At 44.5% G+C, this 10849-nt stretch overlaps 1 protein-coding gene and 1 non-coding gene across 2 annotated transcripts; both read right to left on the bottom strand.

The window, feature by feature from the left end:
- Positions 1-1505: 1505 nt before the first annotated feature.
- On the bottom strand, positions 1506-1887 carry LOC150061442 (small Cajal body-specific RNA 2). The gene has a single exon (XR_016536075.1).
- Positions 1888-6040: 4153 nt separating this feature from the next.
- On the bottom strand, positions 6041-9648 carry Tmem167b (transmembrane protein 167B). Its single transcript, XM_090334330.1, has 3 exons — positions 9504-9648; positions 7374-7505; positions 6041-6218 (listed from the first exon to the last, which is right to left on the bottom strand). The coding sequence occupies exons 1-3, from the start codon at positions 9511-9513 to the stop codon at positions 6136-6138; spliced, it is 225 nt and encodes a 74-aa protein (XP_090190456.1). The 5' UTR covers positions 9514-9648; the 3' UTR covers positions 6041-6135.
- Between the last annotated feature and the right edge of the window lie 1201 nt (positions 9649-10849).

The following is a 10849-nucleotide window of genomic DNA, read 5'->3' as shown; positions in this document are numbered from 1 at the left end:
GAAGTGATGCTGGAGCTGTGGACCAAGTGGTAGAACACCAGCCTTGAGTAGAAAAAGCTGATACAATGAGGCTGAGTACCATTTATGTTAGTAGGGAGCCATCTGGGAAGAAAAAGAAAAACTAGAAATAAATAACCTGCTGGGTGCTGGTGGCTCACACCTGTAATTCTAGCTACTCAGGATGCTGAGATCTGAGGATCTTGGTTCAAGGGCAGCCCAGGCAGGAAAGTCCATGAAACTCTTTTTCCCAATTAACCATCAGAAAACCAGAAGTGGTCCTGTGGCTCAAGTGGTAGAGCAGTAGCCTTGGGCTGAAGAGCTCAGGGACAACTCCCAGGCCCTGAGTTCAAGCCCCACAACTGACCAAAACAAAGTTAACCCATGAGGTCAAAGTGCTCCATGGTGAAACTATACATGGATAAAAGAAATTGAAAAGCATTTTCTCTCTCACACACACAAACAGAAAAACAAACTGCACAGTACCACATACATAGAAAAAGCTGGAAGTGGTGCTGAGGTTGAAGTGGTAGAGCTCTGGCCTAGAGAAAGTCCAAGGACAGTGCTCAGGCCATGAGCTCAAGCCCAGGACTGGCAAAAATAAAAACAAACAAAACTGCATATTGTCCATGGGTTGTTTCATTGTTCTTTTATTCATTTATTGACTCAACTTGTGGTTTTATTCATTTATTGCTCTTTCATTCACAAATTGGAATATTGCCAAAAAGCCCCAAACAATCTACAGATCATGGCATCTCCATCATAAAACCAGTAACATTCTTCACATAATTCTAAAAAAATAAAAACTAGGAGTCAGGGCCGGGAGTTTGGCCTAGTGGTAGAGTGCCTGCCTAGCACACACGAATTTTGCTGGGTCCCACATACGTAGAAAAAGCTGGAAGTGGTGCTGTGGCTCAAGTGGTAGATCTCTAGCATTGAGAAAGCCGAAGGGCAGTGCTCAGGCCCTGAGTTCAAGCCCTGGGACTGGCAAAAAAAAAAAAAAAAAGTGCCAGAATAGCAAAGGGAGTGAGACCAATCTTCAGTACCACACATAGAGAAAACCCCCACAAACCTAGGATCTTGAGCCTTCTCACCACACACACGTTTTAAATGGGCAGGCTTATTTCGACATAATACTATCTAAAGCATTTCAATGTTACATGGTGTACGATATATACACCTGCAATTCTACGTCAAATTAAAACAAAACAAAACAAAAACCCTTAGCCTTCCCCAAGTTTAATTCACTGAACTTGCATCCTTGTGACCGCAAGTTGCAATGTCATTAGCCTTGCTGCCACCGTGATTCAGCAGACAAGCCTAGACAAAAGGGGTCGCGGGTGGTTCTCGCACCTTCGGGCTCCCGGCCGGACGACGTGGGGAGCGGGGAGCGGGGGGTGGGGGGAGGATCCAGCGCCCCGGGCATCGGCCTGCGTGGCCTGGGCGGCGACCCTCGACTGGTAACGGGCTTCCCACCTCAAGAGCAAGCCTGGTGGCCGGGGCCGGGCTCAGATCAGAATCGCCTCGGTAATCAGCGGCGCGGGCCAGGCCCGGCCTCGTCTATCTGATCAATTCATCACTTCTGAGCGCCGCGCCCGAAGGCTCGGGGTGGGCCCGCCGGAGCCGCGGCGCCGCCCCGCCCGGAGGCCTCGCCGCACAGCGCCCGCCCGGAGCGGGCTTCGCGGGAAGGGGGGCTTCTCATCTCGGGGCGGCCTGGCGGGGCTGAGGGCACGACCCGATCAAATAAGATCAAGGTGTAGGCGCGGGGAGGGGGCGGGCACACGCGCTCTCCTTGCACGCCCCACGCGCACTCTCACGCGTCCACTCACTCTCGGCACGCACGCCACACCACACACGCACAACAGCCCGGCCACGCTCCCTCCCGCGGAGCGGCGGAAGGCCGCACTCGCTTTTAAGGCCCCCGTCCCAGCCTCGAGGAATTCTGGGAGGAACCGCCGAACAGAGACGGACACCTCCCCACGACCCAATCATCCCGGGCGCGCTTTGCTGCCCTCGCGTGGCTGGGAGGTCCTAGGGAAGGACTGATTTTTCACCGTACATACCGAATGGTCTTTGTACTGACTTGCTGTTTTTGCATATTTATACCCTCATCTGTAATCTCTGATCTTTACTTTTATCTGGCTTAGATTTCAAAGTGTCCAAGTTCAGATATTTTAGATTTATAGATGAATGCCTTGCCTATCGACACACCAGTCATAGGTCATTACCAATGAGAGCATCAACATGTTGTTGTTAGTTGTGGGGCTTGAACTCTGGGCCTGGGCTTTGTCCCTGAGTAATTCAGATCAAGGCTACCGTCTTACCCCTTGAGCTTCAGCACCACCTCCAGTTTTCTAGTGATTAACTGGAGATGAGTCACTGGGACTTTAGTGTCCAGGCTGGCTTTGAACTGCGATTCTCAAATCTCAGCCTCCTAGGATTACAGGCGAGAGCCACCGCACCCGGCAGCATCATATTCTGACTCAAATTCCACGAGTTAAAAATGGTGATTACAGGACCGGGAGTTTGGCCTAGTGGTAGCGTGCTTGCCTAGCCTGCACGAAGACCCGGGTTCAATTCCTCGGTACCACATTCATAGAAAAAAGCTGGAAGTGGTGCTGTGGCTCAAGTGGTAGAGGTCTCGCCTTGAGAAAGCCCAAGGACAGTGCTCGGGCCCTGCGTTCAAGTCCCAGGAATGGCAAAAAAAAAAAAAAAGTGATTACATAGGTAGATTGGCCACTTCTCACATTTGAAAACACAACTTCTCAGTTTCTCTTTTCCATGAAGTGAGCTAAAGCAAAAAAAAATTAATGGAAAATGATATATGAAGTTATAATTTGTGCTTATGCTAGCTAGTCCAACCAGATACCTAGAATAAACACTGAATATATCAACAAATCCCACTGAAATATTTTTAGGTGTGTGGTTGGTTAGCCTCATCACTTCATTGAACCATTTCATAGCTTGGAACTGAAGATCATGTTGAGCAAACCCAGCCATACTCAAGACAAGTATTACCTTGGAATTTGTATTTTTTTTAATGAGAGACTATTTGGAAAGCATAAAGAAATCAGCTAGAGAAGAAAGATGGAGGGCCGGGAGTTTGGCCTAGTGGTTAAAGTGCTTGCCTAGCATGCATGAAGACCCGGGTTCGATTCCTCGGTACCACACACACAGAAAAAAGCCAGAAGTGCTGAGGCTCAAGTGGTAGAGCTCTAGCCTTGAGAAAGTCCAAGGACAGTGCTCAGGCCAGGACTGGAAAAAAAAAAAAGAGGGAAGAAAGGGTGATGGAGTATTAGTATATTGTGTACCTATGCATATATATGAAAATAATGAAGGCTATTAATTTTTGCAATAAGTTTCACAGTGATAAGGACAGATAACATTTGCTAATTATATTATTTATTTTGTCAGTCCCGGGGCTTGAACTCAGGGCCTGAGCACTGTCCTTGGGTTTTCTCAAGACTAGAGCTTTACCACTTGAGCCACAGCACCACTTCCATCCTTTTTCTATGTATGTGGTAACCAAGGAATCAAACCCAGGCCTTTGTGCACACTAGGCAAGCACTCCACCACAAGGCCAAACTCCCAGCATTTTAGTAACCGTAATAACAGGAATACTGAAGGGTACTACCTATCTGATTTAATATACTTCCAAGTTTACTCATATATATGAATATTCAACTTCCTTACAGGAGAAAGACTGGTCACAATATATTGAGTTGTAACATACATTCACTATCACCCACAAGTGAATACAATGGTATTCACTAATGTGAACTAAAAATTAGGCTATGAACAGAACCCAGGCATTGAACAAAACTCAATAAATTCATCCCATAACAAAACAAAGACTGTAGGGAAAAAGATTTTATTTTCAAGGATTTGTGCAGACAGTGGTGAATTAAAAAAACTATTTCAACTATAAAAAAAGAGCTGATTTCATTATACCCTGGTACATGGGGTTTATGATAATGCAAGTCTGAATTTGAGGCTATATTGCTATCCTCACATCTCCATCCCAAAACAGTCCCCCAGAAGAACAACTTAGTATTTTCAGCCAAAAACAAAGTAATGAGTTAAGCAAGTTTCTATTTACCTGCTTACATACAGTTAAGAAAAGAAAAAGGCTGCGTATCTGCTTCTTGCTATAAATTACCTGCACCTTGTGCACTTTTTGGTATATTCTGGCTTGAAAACTTTTCAAAAAATTTAACAACTCAAGAGCTGAAGACAAGGTGACCCACCCAGGAAACTGCAAACATTGGTTTTAACTACAACTTTAGAGTGAAACTAGTTTAAAATATGAAGCAGCTCTAAGCAGTAAACTTAGAGACATTAGCCCTATTAGAAAACAAGTCATTAAAGCTCCAAAATAACAAGTGCAAAACATGCTGAACCTGTTTCCAGGGACTGAGATTCCAATGGCAAACAAGTCCCAAACTCACACCCAATAAGATTTCCTTTCTCTCGTGCAAGATCCTCAGAAATGATGGTGGAAAAAATATGGATCACTGAAATTTACCCTGTGGACCAATTCCTGAAAAGCTAACAGTCCCGACTCTGAGATGATTGGACATGTAGTGTTTACTTAAATGACTTTCTATACTTCTAGAAACTCTCATCAGCATTAAACTGTGCATTTCTGAACTTGAACTTCAAAGCTGCTTTTATTCTCTTACAATAAAAAGACTAATTTATTGCCATATAGAGCCAATCACCACTAAACTAACTTGTCTATAGTTGAACTTCATTGTAATGGACACTGAACTAGAACTTCCATGTGTATATTTACTTATTAAAATAATTTTAGTCCTGTTGGTTTTTTTCCCTTAAATAAAGAAGTTCTAGGTGTCATAAATCCAACAGTTGATTCTTTTGCAGATATAAGGAGGAGGGAATAAAGTCTTTCCTTTTTCTCTGAGTTATCTAGAATGATTGCACCATGGAAAAACGCTTCATTCCTAAATACAAAGCTCTAGTTTTCCTTTTCTACATCAGAAAATATGGATTTTTGTGAACTGTTCAAACATGCCAACAAACATTGGCAACCTCTCTCATTTGAATTTCTCGCATTCTTTCAGTAAGTAGAATGTTCCAACAATAAAAAAAATACTGCAGTATGATTAGAGTTGGCCAAGAGAAACAAGTAATCAACCCAAAATTGCCATAACCCAGACTTAAAGAATAATCTTGTATATTTTATAACATTAGAACTTCCATCTATGATCACAATAAATTCTTATACTAGATGAATATACTAGTATATGAATTGATATACTAACTCATTTCTACCATAATGCAAATATATTAACTATATTTTCAATAGTTTCTTCTTCCTTCAATGGCTGCATTTAAAAATGAGTTATAGTATTTAGCACTAAGTAATTTAGAAAATATAAAAAAGCTTTAGGAAATAAAATTTTCTATGTACCATTTGATTACAATAAGTCTTTCAGGGGATACTGTTGAACAGAACATGTTTTCTTGTCTCAGTCACTACTTTCTAGTCTCCGTACAAGTAGATTAATTCCTGAATTTTATGTACACTCAGATTCTCTCAGTAAAACTCTCAAGCTATGACCACATGGCAAAGTGCTTCATCTATTCTCTTTATGCAATGAGAGCAAAAAGAGAATTTGCCAAATCCAAGTCCTCAAGTGAAAAAGTCAAGTTTTGAAAATAATCTCTCCTCCCAAGAAGTCTGAACACAGCCTATGTGCTTCCTTAATGAGCCTCAATTTTTTTTTTTTTTTTGATACTAGGGAAAGAACTCAGGGCATGCTAGGCCAATGCTCTGCCACTGAGCTACAACCCCAGCTTACAGTAACAAATTTTTAAGCAGAAGTACATAATCACCAGGGGATATAATTTATCTGGACACTATATTCTTGCCTCTGAGGAGTGATTTTTACACAGATCAAAGCAAGTTGACTTTCCGGAGTCCCCTGAATTATAAATAATGCTTGTAACTAGGGAAAATTTCTCCCCACCCCCCATATGACAGAGGAAGGTACTGTGGTGTCATGTTGGGGACACTGATTTTAGCAGAGCTCTCCCACACTGGGTCCAGGCCTCTGACAGGTTCTTCACTCCCATCCCCTTGGTTGGCAGTTAGTGAGTTGAATACTTTTGAATTCATTTTATAAACAGGACGTAGAAGGCCATCACAATGCAGGCAATTGCCACCGCAGCATGCAGCCTGGTTCCAATCACAGCAGCTAGCAGACAAGAAAGAAGAAATCACATCCTGATCATCATAAAAAGTCATTTGTTCAAAGAAGTACTGTGACAAGGTCAGGTGTTACAGAGGAAGAGACCTACCAAGAATCTGAGAAAACTTTAAAAATATTACCCCTATAGGTTTTTAAAAATACTACCTCCTAGGGGCCCAGAGTTTGACCTAGTGGTGGAGTACTTGCCTAGCATGCTTAAAGACCTGGGTTCAATGCCTTGGTATCACATACATAGAAAAAAGCTGGATATGGTGCTGTGGCTCAAGTGGTAGATCTCTAGCCTTGAGAAAGCTCAAGGATAGTGCTCAGGTCCTGAGTTCAATCCCCAGGACTGGCAAAAATACATACATACATTACCCCTACAGTCTAGGTTTTGCGTAAAAATACAATTTGTTTAGTTTAACCCTATTTTGAAAAAGCAATCAGGTAGGTAGGATTCCAGGCCAAATACAACATAAAAATACATTTAATGAAACTGTAACTTAATAGATTCCCAGAGAATCAACTGGAAAAGAAAAATCAGTGAGGAAATATTCCTTCCTCTTGAGGGGAGGGATTCCAGACCTACCTAAAATAACTTCATTATGTAGAACCCTGCCACCCTCTCAGAAACAGGATCTGGCTTCAAACAGTATCTTCCTCAGTCTTCCCCGATGACAGCTGTGTAGCACCACACCAACACTCGTATGCTTTCATTCAATGGCCTGGGCACTGTCCCTGAACTTTTTTGCTCAAGGCTGGAGCAATACTACATGAATTGTGCAATTAGTAGAACCACCTCCAGCTTTTTAGGGGTTAAATAGAGATAAGAGTCTCATAGGCAAGACTGACTTTGGACCATAATCTTCAGATCTCAGCCTCCTGAGAAGCTAGTATCCCAGGTCTTAGTAATTGGCACCCTGCAACAATTACGTTTTAAGTAACAACAAATTTACAATTTACTTCCTCTCTTCCTTTTGGAAATGATTACTTTTTATTAAGAGATCCTTGACAGGTGACACAATTTGCATACTCTCAGACTCCATCTCAGAGAATTTTTTTCTAAAAGTGGATGCAAATTCAATCCAGCCTATTACATCTCCAGTTTAGCCCAAACTGTCCAGAGATGACATCTTTCCTCCATGCCCAGACATGACCTACCTTTGTAAAACACACCCCAAACTCCTTTCTTCTCTGAGAGCAGCCAGGTCTTGAGCCGAGGTACTTTCTTGAAGTAGGCACAGGTGCAAACAAAGAGCAAACCAAACACCAGAATCCCATCCAAGGAATACACTGTCATAAAAAGAAGAAAAGAAAACCTGTGGTGCTGCTCTAGCTTGGGACAGGTAATCCTGCTGAGAATTCTAGGAAGGACAAAATGTGATACAGTATCACTATGACAACTTAAAGGAGCAGTGCTACCATCTGACAGAGGACCTTATTTTCCCCAAATGGCTGGCAGATTTCTTCAGTACAACTTTACTGACCCCTCTTCTCACCATCCAAGAACTAGACGCACTGAGCACAGTGTGTTTATGTGGAATCAGCCTCCCAGGAAAGGCCAGTGCAGGCCATAGGTTGAAGAGGTGTTCTCTTTTTCGCTTGAGTATAAATCATGAAATATTGGCAGGGTTAGGTGAAGCACACCTTATAATCTCAGTACTCAGTGGACTAAAGCAGGAAGATCATGAATCTGAGGCTAGCTTGGGTTCCACAGTTAAGTGTACTACTTACCAAGATTTTGCCTAAAGGAGAAAACAAGCCAGGTACTGGAGGCTCATGTCTACAATCCTAGCTACTCAGAAGGTTGAAACCTGAAGATCATAGTTTGAAGCCTGACCTAGCAGTAAAGTTCATGACTTTTTTTTGGGAGGGAGGGAGGGAGGATCATAGGGCTTGAACTCTAGGCCGGGGTGCTATCCTTGAAGCTCTTCTGCTTAAGGCTACCTCCCTACTCCTTGAGCCACAGCCCCACTTCCTATTTTCCAGTGGTTAATTGGAGATGAGTCTCACAGGATTTTAGTGCCCAGGCTGGCTTTGAATCTCAATCCTCAGATCTCAGCCTCCTGAGTAGCAGGATTACAGGTGTGAGCCACCAGTGCCTGGCTTTGTGAGACTCATCTCTAAATAAGGTAGTGCTGAGGCTCAAAGTGATAGAGATCTGGACATGAGCGAAAAAGCTCAGAGACAATGTCCAAGTTCTGAATTCAAGCTCCATGGCAAATAAAAATGAAGGAGGAAAACAGAAAAAACCACACTTGTTGAAATAAATGGCTCACATCCTAGCTACTCAGGAGGCTGAGATCTGAAGATCTCAGTTCAAAGCCATCCTGGGCAGAAAAGACAGTAAGACTCTCATCTCTGATTAACCATCTACAATCTAAAAGCAGAGCTGCAGCTCAAATGGTAAAGTGCCAGCCTTGAGCAAAAAAAAGCTAAAGACCCAGGCCCTAAGTTTAAGTCCCAGTATACACACACACACACACATTTGTAACCTTGGCACTTGGAGAGGAAGCAAAGGACCCAAGAGTTCTATACCAGCCTAGGGCTACAAGGGAGTTCAAGGCCAGCCTTAGCTACATATCAACATCCCATCTCACTCCCCTCCTCAGAATTAAACATGTTATAAATCTCTCTAGTGATAAAGGAGAACTTGATGTTTACCCAGGTTTTAATATTTCATATCTCATGTGTTGATAAAGAACATGGTAAGGAAATAAAGCTCAGTGGAAATGACCAGTTAGTGTTATTTCAATTTTCCTATACTTAGCTTACACTTGATGAATGATATTGACAAACCACACAACAGAATAGTTCCCTGTTGAGGGGGGAGGGAGAGGAACTTGGGGAAGCTGTGGGTGGGGGGGGCTGTCTACATTTACCATCCCTCTCCCCGTTGTAGAGTTTAGCATCCTCTGTGATTGCCCGGTCCAAAGCAACCAGCACATTGGAGGCCGGGAGGAGGAGACTCTCCTCCCTGCGGTCAACCGGCACTAGTTCTTTCTAGGATGACTGGCTACCCCAAGGGTCAGAAAGAACTTCTAGGGGAAAAAGAAGGTAAAGGGGTAGCGATCAAAGCCTCGAGGTGCGGGTGCCGCAGAGGTGGATACCCGACGAGCGTCCGGGGCGCCGCAGGAGTGGATTCCAGCTAAGAGTTCGGGGCGCCTAGAGGCCAAGAGGGGCCGGGCTGGGAGGGGGCGGGGAGAGCGGCCACGTCAGTCCGGGCTCCACCCGCCACCTTTCCCCTCCGGTCCTTTTCTCCCACCCTTCGTTTCAAGCCCTGGGTCTCACCGTTCGTCATGGCGGCGGGGCCTGGCCTGGGGAAGAGTCCCCGAGTGCGGCGGCGGGACCGGCGAAGGCGAGGATACCCGGCTCCCGCTTGACACTTCCCGATCGAGCCGGAGCTACAGGCAGGAACCGTAGTACGCAAGCGCAAGCGCAAGGGCAGAGGGGCGAGAGCCGAACGCCGTTAGGCATCAGGAGCGGATCGCCGAGCTGGGGGGGGGGGTGCGTGAAGGTTGCCGGTGTGCTGACGTTGGCGAGGACAGTGTCCACGAGTGGTCGTCATCTCCACCCGGGCTGCTGCAGATCCCGTGCTGGGATTTGACCTGGTGGTGTGTCCGTGTGTTGGAAAAAGCCAAGTTCGTTGTGTTTGCTCTGTAGCTGCTGCACTGGATGTGTTAGACGTTTGTAATCAGCAGTCCACCTGCCACCCCGAGGGTCGGTCGTCTTGGCTTCCATTTAAAGAGAGCCTGCCTTGATTCACCACAGTGGTGCCCGCTGTCGGTCGACTCCGTCCCCCTCCCCATCTTCTCCAGGCCTTTCAGAATAAAACCAATCTCTATCTAAGAAACTAAAGCAGAGCTGTCCAATTTCCCAATGGGTTTGGGTACAATTCCTAGAGAACATACTGGAAAAGAACAAAGCTCACTTTTTTTTTTGGCCAGTCCTGGGCTTGAGCTCAGGGTCTGAGCACTGTCCTTGGACTTTCTCAAGGCTAGAGCTCTACCACTTGAGCCTCAGCACCACTTACGGCTTTTTTCTATGTATGTGGTACTGAGGAATCGAACCCGGGTCTTCGTGCATGCTAGGCAAGCACTCCACCACTAGGCCAAACTCCCGGCCCCCACAGCTGATTTTTAAGGGATTCCACATGAGACTGAACACAGATTTATGCTATATCATCTTACCAGAGCAAACTGGAGATGTCACCAGTATGTGGATAATTGGACATCTTTTATTGGGATTACGGGCCTTGCTTTGTTTTATTTAGTTTCCATGCTGTGCATTCGTTGAGTTCATTACTAAAGACGTGTAGCTGTTGGTTGAAGAGGACAAGCAGTTTTCGCACCCAGGTCCTTGTGTGTGGCTCTTTCCGATTCCTAATGAAAACTACTCTGGTTGTAACTGGACTTTCTGGATGAAATAAGGAACTTAACACTTTGCAGATCCTTAAATTTCCCACTAAGGGAAACATTCTGATTATTGTCTGCTTCTTTGAATGATTTTTTTTCTGTTTTCTTAATCTATCAGAACTGTTTCAACTATCTTCTATATTTAAATTGTGCTGAAGTCATCTCAGGCACTTCAGCCAGAAACCTACCGTATCTGGACAGTGCTTTTTCTGAAGATACCTT

Source organism: Megascapheus bottae, chromosome 6, assembly GCF_031878675.1.
Source record: "Megascapheus bottae isolate mThoBot1 chromosome 6, mThoBot2.hap1, whole genome shotgun sequence".
NCBI classification, from domain to species: domain Eukaryota; kingdom Metazoa; phylum Chordata; class Mammalia; order Rodentia; family Geomyidae; genus Megascapheus; species Megascapheus bottae.
Note: the sequence above shows the minus strand (reverse complement) of the source record. Positions and strands in the feature narration are given on the sequence as shown.

What these genes read in the sequence shown, in the direction of transcription:
- Tmem167b (XM_090334330.1), bottom strand. An exon ending in TTGGGGTGTGTTTTACAAAG is followed by an intron (nt 6,219 to 7,373) that starts GTAGGTCATGTC and finishes CTTGTCTGCTAG; the next exon opens with CTGCTGTGATTGGAACCAGG.